At 46.0% G+C, this 18,612-nt stretch overlaps 3 protein-coding genes across 3 annotated transcripts in view; 1 reads left to right on the top strand and 2 right to left on the bottom strand.

The window, feature by feature from the left end:
* Nucleotides 1-362: 362 nt before the first annotated feature.
* Nucleotides 363-1,616, bottom strand: ACTL7B (actin like 7B). The gene has a single exon (XM_061163988.1). The coding sequence runs from the start codon at nt 1,614-1,616 to the stop codon at nt 363-365; it is 1,254 nt and encodes a 417-aa protein (XP_061019971.1).
* A 2,580-nt stretch (nt 1,617-4,196) lies between these two features.
* ACTL7A (actin like 7A) lies at nt 4,197-5,513 on the top strand. The gene has a single exon (XM_061163987.1). It carries the CDS (start codon nt 4,197-4,199, stop codon nt 5,511-5,513), a length of 1,317 nt encoding a protein of 438 aa, XP_061019970.1.
* A 4,472-nt stretch (nt 5,514-9,985) lies between these two features.
* ELP1 (elongator acetyltransferase complex subunit 1) overlaps nt 9,986-18,612 on the bottom strand; it is a 56,932-nt gene continuing 48,305 nt past the window's right edge. Inside the window, exons 34-37 of the mRNA XM_061163472.1 lie at nt 17,131-17,258; nt 16,171-16,325; nt 14,019-14,094; nt 9,986-11,536 (exon numbers count right to left, since the gene is read on the bottom strand). Of these exons, the coding sequence (XP_061019455.1) occupies nt 11,469-11,536; nt 14,019-14,094; nt 16,171-16,325; nt 17,131-17,258 (427 nt within the window). The 3' untranslated portion in view covers nt 9,986-11,468. The remainder of the gene's footprint in view (nt 11,537-14,018; nt 14,095-16,170; nt 16,326-17,130; nt 17,259-18,612) is intronic.

Here is an 18,612-nt window from a genome sequence, read left to right as displayed (position 1 = left end):
GTTCCCCGCTTGGTCTATGGGGGAGCAAGCAGTATAAGTGTCGGTTGGATTGGGCTTTGAACCCTGAAGAGCTAATGGAACAAGAAGCCACATTCTGGGCTCTATGATGATGTCACCCTCAGGAAGAGGGCAGAGGGGGAGGGGCCAGTGAGCCTCCCCCCGCCCCTTCTGCTCCCAACCCAGCAGATAGATGGAAAGCCCAAACCCCCCACCCTCCCCACCTTCTGCTATCAGCCTAGAGCAAGAAATCCAGACCAGACAGGAGCCACTGCACTTTAAAATTTTATGTGAAATTCTGTAAATGCGTATAGAGCGGCCTGTGGCCGCCTGCCCCCAGACCTGGCCGGTGGGGACCCCGGCTCTCAGCACTTGCTGTAGATGGCCGCACTGCCCCGCTCCTCAAACTCCTCCTTGCTGACCCAGAGCTGCTGGAAGGCCTGCAGAGAGGCCAGGATGGAGCCGCCGGTCCACACGGAGGTCTTCCTCTCGGGCGCTGCGGCCACTGCAGGGCTGTCCCCGGGGCAGAGGAGGCTCAGCTCCCTCTGGAAGCGCTGGGGGAAGCCGTCCAGCATGGTGCAGCCGCCGCACAGCAGCACGTTGGCGGCCATCTCCTCCTTGAAGCCCGCCTCCTGGCAGCGGTCCAGGCAGGCGGCCGTGAGCGCAGGGAGGCCGGGCTGGTTGCTGCCTACCAGGGTGGGCTTGAAGAGCATCTCGGCGCACTGGAAGCGCTCCTGGCCGATGGTGATGAGCTTGCCGTCCGGGAGCTCGTAGTCCACGCGCAGGTCCTCCAGGCACAGGCCGAGCTCCTCCTCTGGCTTGAGGGCCGAGTAGCAGCACTTCTTCTTGATGTGCTCGATGATGTGCAAGTGGTCGTCGGTGAACGTGTGGCCGGCCTCGTTGAGCAGCTGCAGCAGGTAGTTGGTGAGGTCGCTGCCCGCGTAGTCGGCTCGACTGGTCAGGCCCGGCAGCACGTCGCCCTCAGAGATGGGCACCACGTGTGAGACGCCATGCCCGCTCTCCACCACCAGCCCGGAGGTCTTGCCATAGGAGTAGATGGACAGCAGCGACTGGGACGTCACGTGCATGGCAGGGATGCCGAAGGTCTCGAAGAGCAGCTCCGCATACTTCTCCCGGTTGCTCGTGGGGCTGAGCGGGGGGTCAGAGACCAGCACGGCGTGCTCCTCGGGGAGGATCTTCATGGCCGTGTGGAAGATGTACTCCCAGATGCTCTGGATGCAGTCCCAGTCCACCACGATGCCATATTTGAGCGGGTTGATCAGCTTCAGAGGCGCCTCCATGTTGAGCAGCTCGTGGCCCACGTAGGTCTCCTTGCGGGTGTCACCGGAGTCGGCCGCCTCCGAGTAGCGCTTGCCCACCGTGGAGGAGATGAAGTAGGTGGGCCTTGGCTCACCCGCGTAGCCACACTTACAGTACTGGGAGCCCAGGTCAATGATGAGCGCCTTGATCTTGCGCACTTTCTTGGGCTTCATCTTCAGCTGAGTGGCCGAACTTGTGTCCCGGATGCCAGCATCAGGAGCTGGCAGGGTGCCTGCCTCTCCCGGGTCCCCCTGAGCCGTGCCCATCGGCTTGGGGCTAGGGCTGTTCCTTGTTGCCATCTGCCTTCCTTGCTCACCTGTCTCACATCCACATCCTAGAGCTCCCTGGGGAGAAATGAGGTTCTGTCTCTAGCAGGGACTTGGCAACCCCTTGGAATTGTGATGTCACACGGGCTGGTCCATTCTGGCAGTTGCAGCAGGGGGGGGCTTGGTCTGGGCGGGCCCTTGATTTACACCCCCACCCCATTGGCCTAACTCAACTTTGCTCCAGGACAGAGCAGGTGGCCAGCACAGTTTTAGAAATCCAAGCACACTTGTGTCTCAGAGGTTTCTGCTTTTTCTCGCCTTATATCCTTGTTCCTAATCCGCCATTCACTAGCTGATCACCTCTTGCTTCTCAGCTTGTCAAGAGGGTGATAAATATTTGAGCCCCTATAGTGAGCCAGAGGGAGAAGGCAATGGCACCCCACCCCAGTACTCTTGCCTGGAAAATCCCATGGATGGAGGAGCCTGGTAGGCTGCAGTCCATGGGGTTGCTGCGAGTTGGACACAACTGAGTGACTTCACTCTCACTTTTCACTTTCATGCACTGGAGAAGGAAATGGCAACCCACTCCAGTGTTCTTGCCTGGAGAATCCCAGGGACGGGGTAGCCTGGTGGGCTGCCGTCTATGGGGTCGCAGAGTCGGACATGACTGAAGCGACTTAGCAGCAGCAGCAGCAGTGAGCCAAAGGCTTCCCAGGTGACACTAGTGGTAAAGAACCCACCTGCCAATGCAGGAGATGTATGAGACACGGGTTCAGTCCCCGGGTCAGGAATATTCTCTGGAGGAGGGCATGGAAACCCACTCCAGTATTCTTGCCTGGAGAATCCCATGGACAGAGGAGCCTGGCGGGCTACAGTCCACGGGGTCTCGAAGAGTTGGACACGACTGAGCGACTTAGCACACCACACACACAGCACAGTGAGCCAAGCACTGTCGCAGGCGTCTCACGTGACACTTCACAGAATCCTTGGAGACAGGCAGAGCTGAGGAAATCAAGGTTCAGAATGCAAATGACTTACCCAAGAGCAAATAACTCTTGGAGTGTTTGTGCTGTAACCCAAGTTCCTCCAACTCCAATGTACCAGGTCTCCCTAAAGCCTATGAGAGCTCTAATGACAGCAACCTGGCCACAAGCAGTGCCCAATCTAGTCGCGAAGATGAAGGGATGCAGAGGACTTTGCAGGTGGACGTCTGTTGGGAGGACAGAGGAGCACAGAGGGAAGGAGTCAGAAGGTTCTGCAGAGAGGGGCTGCCCACATAGAGTACTGAAAGCTAAGTGGGTGCCTGTCAGGTAGCTTAGAGGAGGGAAAGGCATGCCAGGCAGGGAGCGCAGCCTGAGCAAAGGCTCTGAGGGAAGCAGGGCGCAGAGTTTCCAGTAGCTAAAGTGTTTGGAAAAATAGATGAGGAGGAGGAGGTCGTGGAGGCAACTAGGTGCTTGTGCGCAGTCCCGTCCAACTCTGCAACCCTTTGGGCTGTAGCTCGCCAGGCTCCTCTGTCCATGGGATTGTTCAGGCAAGAATACTGCAGTGAGTTGCCATTTCCTACTCCAGGGGATCTTCCCGATCCAGGGTTTGAACCTGCATCTCTGGAGGCTCCTGCATTACAGGCAGACTCGTTACCCGCTGAGCTATCAGGGCTTGCTGCTGCTGCTGCTAAGTCACTTCAGTCGTGGGGACCTCAAATGCTAGAGGTAAGGGCTTGAATTCAACTGATGACGCAAAGGGCTAAGGACAGCAAGCATGGGCAGTGGGGGAGGAGCTTGTAAAACAGAGCACGCCAGGCTTTGAGTGTCTTAGTGAAGCGCGATGCACAGGTCAAGTGGCACAGGGTGAATGATGCCCCACCCCCCACCCAAAGATGTCCACATCTGAGTCCCTGGAATCTGAATATGTTACCTTTTGTAAGTGCTTGGCAGAGTTGCCAAAGCAGCAATTGGTCCTAAATCAGATGGTATCAAGTCTTTGCTCAAAATTCTCTAGTGCTTTCCAAACTCATGCAGAGTTAGAGCCAAAGTCCTAGCAATGGCCTGTGAAGCCTGATGAGAGAATCTGCCTGCAATGCAAGAGACTCAGGTTGGATCCCTGAACATCCTTTGGAGGAGGAAATGGCAACCAACTCTAATATTCTTGCCTGGAGAATTCCATGGGCAGAGGAGCCTGAAGGGCTACAATCCATGGGGTCGCAAAGAGTTGGACATGACTGAGTGACTCACACACACACCCCATATATTTATTTTGGTTATTGTCTGTCTCCCCCACCAACTCCCACTGACTAGAATGTAAGTTCTATGAGGGCAGAGATTTTTGTCTGTTTTTTTCCTCACTGCTGCCTGCCTTGCACACAGCAAGCACTTAAGAAATATTGATTGGATAAGCCAGGTTTACTACAAAATTTAGGAAAAAGTAAATCACTTCAAAAACACTATCTCAAATATACCCTAACACAAGACAGTTTCCCAGTAACTAGAAAGCCCTGGGACATTCAATTATGTCATAATCAGTGATGTCACCACCGGAGAAATTCTCAAGTTGCCCTCTTATTTCAGCCTTTCAGGCCTTGAGGCCGGGGGGATTGAGGAATTTTCTGAGAGCAAGATGGCTCTTGAGAGTGTGTGGGCTCCACAGGCGGCAGTCATAGGGGATGGGCCTTCCGAGAGAATAGGTGAGCAGGCCTGCCCGCAGACACAGGTCCTCCAGACCGCCTCCCTGAAGGATGGCCCAGCCAAGCGGGCAGTGTGGGTGCGCCGTAACCATTCAGAGCCAGAACCGACGACATCACCTGAGGTCAAGAAGCCCAAGCTAGAGCTGACCAAGGCAGTGGTCGTGGACCTTGGCACAGGCTACTGTAAATGTGGCTTTGCCGGGCTGCCCAAGCCCACCCACAGGATCTCAACCACAGTGGGCAAACCCTACATGGAGACCGCCAAAACCGGCGACAATCGCAAGGAGACATTCGTGGGGCACGAGCTCATCAACCCAGAGGTTCGTCTCAAGCTGGTTAACCCTCTGCGGCACGGCATCATTGTGGACTGGGATACAGTGCAGGATATCTGGGAATATCTCTTCCATCAGGAAATGAAGATTGCCCCAGAGGAGCACGCGGTCTTGGTTTCAGATCCACCCCTGAGCCCACACACCAACAGGGAGAAGTATGCTGAAATGCTGTTTGAGACCTTCAGAACGCCCGCGATGCACATCGCCTACCAGTCCCGCCTGTCCATGTACTCCTACGGCAGGACCTCCGGCCTGGTGGTGGAGGTTGGCCACGGCGTGTCCTACGTGGTTCCCATCTACGAGGGCTACCCTCTGCCCAGCATCACCGGACGGCTGGACTACGCAGGCTCTGACCTGACAACCTACTTGATGGGGCTGATGAATGCTGCAGGGAAACACTTCACCGAGGGCCAGCTGGGCATCGTGGAGGACATCAAGAAGAAATGCTGCTTTGTGGCCCTAGACCCCATTGAAGAGAAGAAAGTCCCAGCTACTGAGCATATGATCCAGTACACCCTGCCAGATGGGCAGGCGATCTACCTGTGCCAGGAAAGGTTCCTCTGCTCGGAGATGTTCTTCAAGCCTTCTCTGATCAAGTCCATGCAGCTGGGCCTCCACACCCAGACGGTATCCTGCCTCAACAAGTGTGACATCGCCCTCAAACGAGACCTCATGGGGAATATCCTGCTCTGCGGGGGGAGCACTATGCTCAGCGGTTTCCCTAACCGTCTGCAGAAGGAACTGAGCAGCATGTGTCCCAATGACACCCCCCAGGTAAACGTGTTGCCCGAAAGAGACACGGCAGTGTGGACGGGGGGCTCCATCCTGGCATCGCTTCAGGGCTTCCAACCGCTGTGGGTCCACCGCTCTGAGTATGAGGAGCATGGGCCTTTCTTCCTCTACAGAAGGTGCTTCTGAACTCCAACGAAGCACGGTCGCTGTGCCATGCATCGGCTTTGCTGGATGAGCACCCATCTCATACACAGGGAGCAGAGTCAGCCCGTTCACTTCTGTAGTATTAAACAGTCCTCATGTTTCCTTCCACAGTGTGTTTCTCTTTCCTTACGCATTGAGAACTTCATACATGAAGCATCTGCCTTAGAATATGCATTTGCCCAAACGATGGTGGGGGCTGGATGAAGGAGAGGGGCAGTGGGGGTGGGGTGGGAGGGAAGGAAGGGGGAAGGATTATGGGCCAGAAAGACATGCGTTATGTTCATTGCTGAAGTATTTGGGGGAGAAACTATCTCTACAATTACTCTGTCCCTTATTTTGTACATTCCCCACATAAGGTACTATAGTATTGTTAAACTCTGGGAGTGTGATAGATTTAATAGAGTAAATGCTGTCATGGCATGTGAGAATACCCCTTTCAATAAATAGCAACAGGAAGTACGCAGTAATGGTTCAATCTCCCACAAAGGAGCAGAGCACATTTCACCCTTGATCAGCAACTCTGAAGGCTCAGAAGAGCTGATGAAGATGTCTGACACCTGCTTTGATTGTACTTTCTTTTAGTCCCAATAGCCATTTATAACATCTCAATATCAGTTCTTACCAAGCCATCATGGTGACTAGCTGCTGAAACCCATGCGTTATGAGCAAGGTATGTGTTATCTTAAAGGAAAAACTCTTCGGAGAATAGGTGCTACATAGATTTCCCCCTTTAAAAACTGGGGGAAGATTTAATCTCGGTTTATCAGCACTAAGGTCATGAGGATGCAACCCACAGCCATTCTCCAGACACTTCAAACAGCAGCTGCTCATCTCCGACATGACTGGGTTCTCCATCAAACCACAGGGTATACAAGGAGTTTGACGTGGGCTCAGGATAAGCTGCCGGTTCTGCAGTGGATGCTGTGGGTTTGTGGGAGGCTGTTCCATTCTAGTCACTAACCCAACTGAGGAACCAAAGGAACATAAAAACCCTCATGGCCTGGAAGCCCTTCCAGGGCCCAGCAAGGTCTGGGGTATTCCTGCAGGCAGTTTATAATTGAAACTTTGATTTTTTTAGAACCGTCCCCAGTATATTCTCTGCCCTGTCTCCAACACTGGCAGGCAGCATAAAACAGAAAGAACATGGGCTTTGGACTCTGTGGACTGAAACTGCTTTGCTACCAACTGGCTCTGTGACCTAAGTCTTGTTGTTTAGTCACTAAGTTGTGTTCAACTCCTTTTCGACCCCACAGACTGCAGCTCACCTGACTCCTCTGTCCATGGAATTTTCCAGGGAAGAATACTGGAGTGAGTGGCTATGTGCTTCTCCAGATCTTCCTGACCCAGGGGTCAAACCCATGACTCCTGCATTGGCAGGTAGATTCTTTACCACTGAGCTACCATACCAGGAAGCCCATGACCTGAGTCTATTCACCTATAAAATTGAATTCAAATTCCTACCTCACACAGCTGATTGTAAATATGAGATATAAAACAACAAAAATAAAGTTTAGCTTTGAAAAAACTATCAGAGGTTAAACATTTGAAAACTAGTGTGTGGCCTCCGGGAGGTGATCGTAAGAGTTGTTAGATAGTATTATCTTGTAGATTTCTACCACTTAAATACAGGCGCCCAAATGCCTTACTAGGATCCTGAGCCACACATACACCCAAAGGCAAACACATTCAAGCATGCATAGGAGAGCAGCTCCATCTCTACCAGGCTCACGGAGAAGCCCTACAGAGCCACACTTACAACCTCTAGGTTTGCCAACAGACAGCCTTGAAAGATGCAAATTCCTCACCCTGGAGTCTTGGTGAGTAAGCACAGATGGCTGGCACAAGCAAGCTAGAGTAGAGAAGCAAAAATAGCCACAGAAGGGCTTAGTCAGCAAGGGGAAGCTGGAGGATCAGGGCATCAGATAGGAGTTGGGTACACTGACTTGAGAGAGGTCTGCCTTATTTACCTGTTTCTGCCCAAACCACTACTGTCAACACTCGAAGAACATTCATTGATGGGAAGGTTGAAGTCTAGTTAATTCTTAACCTTTGGACCTCTTTGACAGGGTCGTTAAAGCCTATGGACCCCTCAGAACAATATTCTTTAAACACATCAAATAAAATACATAGGATAATAGAAATACACTATCTTCAGATTCCTTAAGGGTCTATGAACCCCCCAGTCAAGAACCCCCAAAAGGTGAAGAGAGTCTTGATGAACTGGAGGCATGGGAGATGATTCTGGAGAATGGGAACTCCTAGGCCCTCCTAGGACTAAATGCCATACTGCATTTTAAAATGAAAAATACCAATATAAGGCTGAATAACTGTATAATCTCTTTTCAAAGCACTTTTATGAATTCTTTCACTTGCTCCATATAAATAGTCCTTGCAGAAAAAAAGCATCTTCCTCACACATAAAAAAGATGTAAAGTTTTTAGTAAGTATTTGGAAGCCATCTTAGCCCATTGGTTCCCAACTGGAACAGTTTTGACCCCCGAGAGACATTTCGTAATGTCTAGAGATATTTGTGGTTATCATAACAGGAGGAGGGGGTATGTCATACTGGCATCTGATGGGTAGAGGCCAGGGCTATTGCTCAACATTCTGTAATATACAGGGTAGCCCCCTACAACAGAGCATGATATAATCCAAAATATCAACAGTGCTCTTGAGAGTCCCTTGGACAGACAGCAAGGAGATCCAACCAGTCAATCCTAAAGGAAATCAACCCTGAATATTCATTGGAAGGACTGATGCTGAAGCTGAAGCTCCAATACTTTGGCCACCTGATGTGAAGAGCCAACTCATTGGTAAAGACCCTGATACTGGGGAAGATTGAGGGCAGGATGAGAAGGGGGCTGCAGAGGGTAAGAGGGCTGGATGGCATCAACTCAATGGACATGAGTTTGAGCAACTGTGGGAGATGGTGAAGGACAGGGAAGCCTGGCATGCTGCAGTCCATGGGGTTGGTGACTGAACAACAAATCAACAATGCTAAGACTGAGAAACCCTGGTTAGCCCAATGGACACACAGGTTGGAGAAAAGATTCAGTGAGATTAAATGACTTTGTCCAAGGACACTAAGATGAGTGGACCATGACTTTGTTCTTTCCAAATACCAGGAGGACATCTGTTGGTCTTGAATTTCCTGGGACTTCAAAGCCAGGAAGAGTACTGGAGGAACAGCCTGCTGCAGAGATGAAGCAGAGGTGAGGGCTGTGGCAGCAGAGGGCACAGGACTTGAGAGCAGGCCTTCAGGGCCGCTGAACATCATCACCTTGACCGTGACTCGTGTACAGATCTGATATTTATGGTGACCTAGCTTCTGAGGTGGTCATCCGCCCCCAGTTACTGTGTGACAGACAAGGAAGGACAACCAAAGGCTCCCAAGGACTTGTCCACGCGGTACCTCTAGTGAAGCACAGATTACAGGCAGCCACAGGAGGAGGAAGAAAGCTAATTTTGCTTTTCAAACTTCTGTGTGTGTGTGAAAGTCGCTCAGTCATGTCCAACTCTTTGAGACCCCCAAGGACTATACAGTCCATGGAATTCTCCAGGCCAGAATACTCGAATGGGTAGCCTTTCCCTTCTCCAGGGGATCTTCCCAACGCAGGGATCGAACCCAGGTCTCCCATATTGCACGTGGATTCTTTACCAGCTGAGCCACAAGGGAAGCCCAAGAACACTGGAGTGGGTAGCCTATCCCGTCTCCAGCACATCTTCCCAACCCAGGAATCGAACTGGGGTCTCCTGCATTGCAGCTGGATTCTTTACCAACTGAGCTATCAGGGAAGCCCTTCCAAACTTATAGTCACCTACAATTACTAAGCACTGCCAGTTTTATTTACTTTTAAAAAATCCTCTTCAATTAGAGCTAAATAGAGTCCCTTAGATGTGTGCACATGTGTGTATAAACACACATATTTATGTGTACATATATGTGTATATATGTAGGTATATATGGAAAATAAATTTATTTTAAAATATGCCGCACTGCTAAGAAATTATACCAAGCTCTACTGATAAAAACATAATAACCTCTTGCCTCAGCTCTTTAAGAGTCTAAATTAAAATGAACTTTGATTATAGGAGACAATCCTCTGTACAATTCCTCTTGATGTGCAGAGCATCTGACCAAAGCTGATTCAGTGGCACCAATAAAATAATGGAGGCTTTTAGCTTCCTGCAGCATGAATTTGCTTTGGGAAAAGCCCAAACTGGGGGGAAGAATCATATACTCTCCTCTAGAACTTGACAGAATCTTTCCCCCAAATTAAGCATTCATCTCTACCAGGAGGTTCTCCTTTGCCCATACACAGCCATTTCCCTGCATCAATTCCCCCTTGACTTGCCCTTCAGTTTGGAAGGTCTGCTCCCACCTGCTGCTTCTCCAAATGAATAAAATCCCATCTTGCTCAGATGCGAGTGATAGTAATTTGTATTCACACAAATTATTTTTTGCTGCTTGAATACTTTATTTTAAGGAAAGTGAATTTCCATGCAAAGTCCCACCATCATCAAGACACGTTCACTTCCGTTGGCAACCCATCAGCCTGGACCCCTTTACTATTATCCACAGCAAGAGCACTGTATTAATTTACCATGTTCAGTAATCCACACCACACAGTAGTCAGAAAGCACTTTCAGCCTTTTGATGCTGTGCACTGAATCACAGATCTTCTTTTCCTATTATTTTGTGAACATTTTCAGACACAAACAAACTGAATTATACAGTGAACACACCTAGATTCTGTAGTTTACACTTAGCTATATTAGGGAAAGGCTTATTTGGTTACACAATTCTGGGCACATCCACACTCTGAGGATCAAAAGCAGCACTTACTGTTGGCTTACACAGAGAAATAAAAGCCTGGTTCTGATATCAAGAGCATGAAAGAGACGGTCAGCCTTACCCACAAACTCAGCAACAGAACTGCTGTCAAAATGAATTAAGCTTTTTCTGGACTCACTGAAAAGGGAAAACACTTCCATTTCTTCCAAAGAAAATAACTAAAAGACAGAGGTCAGTTAAGCACCATAAAGAAAAATAAATGAAATGGCCTAGACACTGACAAAAACACTCTGTTAAAAGAAGCAACATTTGGAGGAAAAGGAGTAACTTGCTACTGCGCATGCCATCTGATGCACACCGCTCACCATCCCAAATGTGCACGATACGGTTCCAGAAATTCTAGACTGTTCCAGTTCTGACACTGCTAATTCTAGCAGAACACTCACAGGCAGTAAAAACAGTCCCTATGGGCATTGTAGTGACAGGAGGCTCAAACTGGTTGTAACTGGAAGCACATGACCTGGTAAGATATTACTGTCAGCATAGGAAAGCTCAGAACATTAAAGAATAGATTTCGATTTTTATTCTGCTTTATCTCAAGGTGAAGAAATCATTTAAATGATTGAATCTGACCAAATGTTGAGACCACTAACAGCCATGTTGTTTATACATAATGCTTTCCTCGAGGAACATAAAACAATTGAAAAACATTATTTTACTTTTCTTCACACTTGAGATAGAAGCCACGAAACATTATTCCCAATTAACTGAGGCACAAATCAGTTCTATGATTTGTCTATGGTCCCAATATGATTCAGACCCATAGCTGGGAATCAAACCCAATGTCCTGATTACCATAAATACCAGAAATATGCTCTCAACCAGCACTAAGTAAAAGAACAGTAACTTTTTACAAAGTGATGCTCTAATGGTTGAAGCTTAAAGTCTTGCTAATGATTACAATTACATGCAAAATAAAATAAAACAGAATTTGTGTCTGCCGAGGTCCGCTGTACAGAGCAGCTCTCCCCAACGCTAAGGTAGATGGTCTTCTCTTCCCAGTTCCCAAAGCCAGGCCTCAAGGAGTGAGGAGTAGAAGGAAGACAGCTTTCTCTGCCAGCGCCTCCTAGCTGAGGTCACAGTCAATCTAGAAGGCTCAGTTTCCACTGGGTTCTTCTGTTGATTTTTGGTGGTATCAAAAGCTCCGCATCTAAAGGAAAAGAAAGAGAAGCTGTAACAGACACACTCTCTCCTGCTGGTGGGAGCTGAGGCAATCACTCTAAGCTAAAACGAGGTGACTGGGCTTTGCACCTATAAGATGGGCTTCAGAAGCAGAGTTAATGTTCGTGTTACCCTAAAAACCTCCTGGTCAGAGCAAACACAGCCTACAGTCCCTGCTCCAAGAAGAGGAATTCCACTTCAACTTCAGGCAGGTGAGAGGGTTGAAGAAAAACAATGCCCACTAACTGATTCAAAGTGAAAGAATATTTTGTATTTCAAATCGGAGAGGGTGGTGGTTGTAGTGGTGACAAGCCTGTATACATGTCTTCAATTTCATCAAACTATACACTTAAAAGATCTGTACATTTCACTGTATGGAAAATTTACCTCATTTTTAAGAGTAAAAGAAAAAACTGGTGGCATGTATTCAGTAAGTAAAGCTAACGGACAGAAAAGACTTTATGATAATTTTTACAAAGATAGTGGTCAATAAAAATGTCCTTGCTTAAAAAATAAATAACTAGATGAGGCAGGTGATAGTTGGAGAAAATTTGTCAGATAAAACTTCCAGGCCCTCTTTCAGCTACATTTATGGAGTTATTTAAGTAGGAATAATAAATAGTAAGTAGAGACATGAGAAAATATGTAAAGATGTTCTTTCTTAGTATAAATACTACGTATCGACTTATTGGCAGGAAAGAAACTATTCTGACAGACTGTGTGACAGCAAGACATGACATCTTTCACATTTCCATGTCTGAATTTCATAGCACAAAGAAAGTCATTTCATGAAAGTACTTTGAGGACTTTTATCAATTTTTCCAAGGACTTCTCTTTATCCTTTGATAGTCTAAGCAATTTTGCTATCAACCGTAACAAGTCCAACTGGTCTATGATTTAAGCACTACTCTGATAAAACATGAATCCATTTTATGAAATGGATTCCATTTTTGCAAGACCTGGAATCAACTTGTGTGGTACTACGTTGTATGGTAAACATGAAACAATCAGAAAATGCCCCTTCAGGTCACTGCTCCCCTATGGTTAGCTGGGGAGGGGCAGGGGAGGAATATTTGAGTGGTACTAATTCTGTGAGTAGCTCATCTGCCCCTTTTTGGGTTATGAGAATTTCTTCTTTCCTACACAGTCTACACCAGTGTTCCTACACAGGGACATAAATAATACACATAATGAGCTGATAATACATAATACAAACTTGGAGGCTGCTGATAATGAGCAGCCTCAAAACTTTAAACGTCTGTAAGGCTCAGCTGGGAAATAAAAGTGCTCTTTGATAAAGCCAACTAGACCACCCTAGGGAAAGGTGTGTGACTGGACTTGACCTGAAGGCCAGCATCAAGCCAGCAGTGAAAAGAAGCACGGGGAAAGAAACCACAACTGGATTAGACACCACAAACTAAACAACTACCAAACGGCCTCTAGTCTGAGATGAACTGTGAGCATCTCAGAAACAAGTGTATGTTTTGGGACTGACACCAAAAGCAGTCTGCCAGCCTCCAGGAAGAAGGGAACCTAGGGATACAGCAGTTAACTGTCTGGATATATGACCTTAGCTGGTATGGAAGGTGGTTAGTATATTCCTGGGAGCAAAATGTACCATTAAAGTTAAACTTGACGTGGCTCTCACAAAGCCTACTTCAAATGTCATCAAAATGCTAACACAATATAGCATTTAAATGAAAAACTTTGAGAACGCTGTCACATGCCAGAAACACAAACAGCAGCTACAGTAACTGCCAACTTTTCGAAGCTGAAGAGAAGTTACTATGTTGGAATGATCCGCATGAAGGGCAAATACTTTGGCACCAAACTGATCTGTCAAAAGTTTTTTTAACCAACTTTGAAAAGAAAGCCTTTAGGGTTTTTAACTTTGAGGAATATGTAACCTAACTGATGAGAATCACTTCCCCCCACCCCAAAAAATAAACAGAAACATTTTAGGTATAATTCAATAGGAAATGCAGATGAAAAGATAATCTTCTTTGGATCTGTTTTCAAATTATACTATCAATCCTAAGGGTAACTAAAAAGGTCCAGCTCTTGAGCAAGAAATGTGAAAATGTTCCCAAGACACAATGCAAAACTGTCAAGAGCCAAAAACGATGATTCAGAAGAATTCTTAAAATGTACGTGCAAATTAAACTGTTTATAGACTCAAACTTCAACTGTGATGTGCCTGTATGGATGCATAAATGCCACTGCATTGACAAGTGTGCATGTCAGAACAAGTTTTTAAAAAATTATACATTTAATGTTACACTGGATCTCTCATCCCCCAACCCAGGTTCCAAACACTAAAGGCATTAAACTAATTTCACTAAAGATAGTCTTAGAACAGATGAAAAATTGCAGTGTCTCCCCAATTTCTCCTTATACTACTAACCTCAACACTTACAAAAAGATATTTATTCTGTTTAGTACTATGATAATTTAGAGAGAAAAATACTAACCAAGAACAGGAACTGAAGTCGTCTTTTGTTGGTAAGAGGCCATGATACTATTTGCAGTAGAATTGGGACCTAGAACCTAGGTAGAAAGTAGACTGAATCAGCAAAGATTATTATATACTTCTGAAGACTGAAAATACCAGATCTACCAGCAATAAGTAGCCTTGCATTTTCATTATGGCATCAAACATATATGTGATTTTAATTTGACAGTTTCTCCCATCTCCATTCAGACCTTGATATCTCCTGTCTACCAGAAGGTAATGATGGGGGGAAAACAGAAAAGGAAAAGCTCAGTGATAAACACCTGGTCCTTTCCAAATGAGTGAGCCAAACCGTGGGGGGAGGGGGTACAATAATAGATTATAGAATACACAGAGCTTCAGACTGTACTCAAAGATTTGGGGGAATTTTTACATTAATATGTGCACAAAATGGAGGAGAATGCAAACTCCATGTGTGTTCAAGGTGAACAAGAGACTTCATAGGAATCCCACGCCTGCAGGAGGCTCAGCGGGCACATGCCAGGCCCTCTGCCCCGCCTGCACTCAGCTCTGTGCCCGCCTCCTCCTGGCGCACGCCCAGCAGCGATGCCACATGCTCAAAGCACTGCCCCGTGACCCATGGTCTCCTACACACATGACATTACTGTGCTTTACCAACCAAAGCAAAAACACAATTTCCCTGTCATTTCCCCTAAAAGACTCCTAAGCTGGTATCTCAGGCGTTAATATGATCTGAATAGATGAGAATAAGGGAGGGCCTGGGGAGGCATTATAAATTGTTAGCTTCAAAATCACAAGTTTTGAAGGTGATCACATTTCTTCTAGGAAATACCTAGTATAGTATAAGTTCAAGTGTTTATGGGAGGCTAATTCTTAGTTGCCTTTATAGTTTTTTCTTTTAAATGCTTTGATATCTACCTTGTCATTGAACCTTCAAAACATTCAGTCAAGTATACCAGAGAATATTATTCTCATTTATAACTGAGGAAATCAAGACCCAGTAAGCTTATATATTTCATAAGCCTATGAGCTGACTTCTGGCCTCTGTCTCAGCTCCAAACGCATCCTTCTAGGCACTGCTTGTGATGCTGGGGCTGTGGTCTGAGAAAACACCCCTCCCCTGACGGCTGTTATTCTCCAACAAGAGCAGCCAACAGAGGGACAGGCCGAGGCTGGACGGAGGAAGGAGACGGGATCTGCTCCTTCATTTGCATGCTTTCACTCAACCGTGGCTCTTTACCCTGCAGCATCTGCTCATTCCAGTTTCCATTTATTTCTATACACTGAACCAGCCTCATCTGCCCCCTCAGAAACACCAGCACCAGATGGCTGCCCCTGCTTCACGGAGCTTCAAGAACCAGCTCTGCAAGGCCCAGCTCCAAGTGTCTAAATTCTAAGAATCTCAAACTCTCCCTTTTGTTCTTTCGGTCCTAGGGGTCTAAGCTGCCCACACTTACTATCTCAGCGTTCCTTCTCTGTGTTCCCCCTCTGCCTTTTTGGTCCTCTACAACTTGGTTAACCAGTTCCATTTATTAAAATCTCTCTGATAAAATATTAGCTGTGGTTTCCGTTGTCCTTAATGGACCCTGACGGACAGACCAGCCTTTCAGAATCAAAATCAAAACACTGAGCAACAGACCTGAGGTGTAAGAGACTGTGCAGATATAAACAATAAACAGATGAAAAAAGATCAGAATTCTTGATGGGACACAAACAGCTTTAACATAGTTAGTAATCATGTCATAACAACATAGGAGTGACAAGTCAAATTTACTGCAATTATCTGTGCTTCCTTTAAAGAATTCAGATCCCATCCATAAGTGTGAACAGAGAGGTGAGGGGCCAATTCTGGTCTACCCTTAACAATTTCACTGAAGGTCAGGGACACTGACTCCCATCTTCTCCGTGACAGTGGTTTCATGTGGAAAAGAACTAAAAGCAAACTTAACCTAGGCCAGGGTGTACTATGAACTACATGGTCAGTCACAAAATCTTCTTACCAACAGCTTGCTAAGGTAATTTAACTGTGGTATAGTATGTTTCAAGAAAAGGAAAATTTTTTCCTTTGACTGTTAAGACACTATGAGAGTAATAAACTGTGAAAGTGATTTTAACATGAAAAGCACATTCTATTTTTGAGGAAAACTTACAAGTGTAGCTGAACTCTGCTGGGGGGTGAGAGTCCAAATTTCTGGAAGCGATCTTTCCATTAACTGCAGAGTATCTTCAAAGGCCTTCTGTAATTCCCTTCCTTGTTCATCAAACTCAAAGAGAAAGAGCATCTTTAAAATATGGCATATTTCATCTAGAGAGAAGAAATTTGAGAGAGTGGTTAAGTTGTAATAACAGCTCGATTGCTAGAATCCTAACAGAGATTCTTTCCCAAGCACAAAATATCTAATATCACACAGTATCTTCCATATTTTCTTCTTTCTCCTCCAAAGCTAGAATAATTCAACATATCTACTACAAAAAGAAAACAAACCCATTGCAGCCCAGCAGGGAATTAGTGTCTCCTCAATGCTTATCCTGATTTCAGTGATGCATGCATGTATGCTAGCTCACTTTAGTCATGTCCGACTCTCTGAGACCCCATGGACTGTAGCCCACCAGGCTCCTCTGTCCATGGGGATTCTCCAGGCAAAAATACCGGAGTGGGTTGCCATGCCCTCCTCCAGGGGATCTTCCCAACTTAGAGATTGAACCTGCATCTCTTATGTCTCCTGCATTAGCAGGCAGGTTCTTTACTATCAGCACCATCTGGGAAGCCCCCAGGGAAGTTTCCAAAAGGCCAAATAGAAAGACAGACGTCTTTCTCCAGACCAATAAGACTTATTTCCAAGTCCCCGATGTAGCAAGTGAGAGGGATGGACTGGATTTTAACCTTTATTTTCATCCCAGAGCAAACCTGCTTAACAGTTTAGGCCCTGTGTGGCCTTGGGTAAACTTTCTGACTTCAAAGATTGTCCTTCAAATCTTGAGTAGGTGAATGCCAGTGAGAAAGGCCTCTGGGCTACCAGCTGAGAAGTTTTGTTTTAGGAATATGCCCTGAAGTGATGTAGTTACTATGGTTTTTATGTGGGCAAGAATCATCAGTATTGAGAATATACCTTTCAATTTTTCAGTCCCCTGCACCACTTCGCTCAATGCCTCCAAAAGGGCCACATCCTCCAGTGGACTCCCCTCCTTGAGGCTGTGCTTCTTCCGCTCCGCTTTACGCCGATTCTTAGATGATCGCCTGTTAGAAATTAGAGATGTTTTAAAAGGGGCTCTTCTTAAGCCCTTCCCACTAAAATCTGGAACAAGACAAGGATGCCCACTCCCAGCACTTCTCTTCAATGCAATACTAGAAGTCCTAGCCACAGCAATCAGAAGAGAAAAAAAATGAAAGGTCATTAGGAACTGTTATTAGATAGGGATGACATGATACTATATTTGGAAAACCCTATGGACTTCACATAAAAACTTCTAGATCTGATAAATGAATTCAGCAAAGTAGCAAGATAAAAGAATGACATCAGAAATTGGTTGCATTTCTTTATAATAGCAATGAAATATCAGAAAGGGAATGTAAAAAAACAATACTTTTCAAAATCGCAGTCCCCAAAACAAAATACTTATGAATAAACCTGATTAAGATGAAAGACTCATACACTGAGAACTATAAAACATTAAGAAAGGAAACTGAAGATGATTCAAAGATATGGAAAGAAATCCCATGTTCTTGGACTTCAAGAATTAACATTGTTAAAATGGCCATATTAGTCAAAGCAATCTACTGATGTAACGCAATCCCTATCAAATGACCCGTGACAGTTTTCACAGAACTAGAACAAATAATCCCCTAATTCTATGGAACCACAGGTGACCCAGAACTGCTAAAGCAATTCTGAAGAGAAAGAACAAAGCAGGAGGCATAGCCTTCCCAGACTTCAGACATACTACAGAGCTACAGGAGTCAAAACAGCATGGTGCTGGCACAGACCAGACATTCGGCTCAATGGGGCAGAAGCGAGAGCCTAGAGATGCACCCACACGCCTCCAGTCAGTCTCCTGTGAGAGTCAGGAATACAAAACGGGAAAGAGTCTCTTCAGCAACTGGTGCTGGAAAAGCTGGACAGCCACATGTAAACAGATGCAGTTAAAACATACCCTCTCACTGTACACAGAAATAACCTCAAAATGGCTTAAAGACCTAAACATATTAAGACATGACACCATAAAACCCCCAGAAGAGAGCATAGGCAAAACATTCTATGACATAAATTGTACCAACGCTTTCTTAGGTCAGTCTCCCAAGGCAACAGAAATAAAAGCAAAAGTAAACAAACGTACAAGCTTTTGCACAGCAAAAGAAACAATAAAAAACAAAAATGAAAACGATCTACGGAATGGGAGAAAAAAATCTGCAGATGATGCAGTAGACAAGGGCTTAATTTCCAAAATACACCAACAGCTCATAGAACTCAACAACAAAAAAACAACCCAATCAAAAAATGGGCTAAAGATCTTTACATTTCTCCAAAAAAAAAAAACATACAGATAGATGGCCACCAGGCATGTGAAAGATGCTCAACATCACTAATTATTAT

This window comes from Dama dama, chromosome 16 (assembly GCF_033118175.1).
Source record: "Dama dama isolate Ldn47 chromosome 16, ASM3311817v1, whole genome shotgun sequence".
NCBI classification, from domain to species: domain Eukaryota; kingdom Metazoa; phylum Chordata; class Mammalia; order Artiodactyla; family Cervidae; genus Dama; species Dama dama.
Note: the sequence above shows the minus strand (reverse complement) of the source record. Positions and strands in the feature narration are given on the sequence as shown.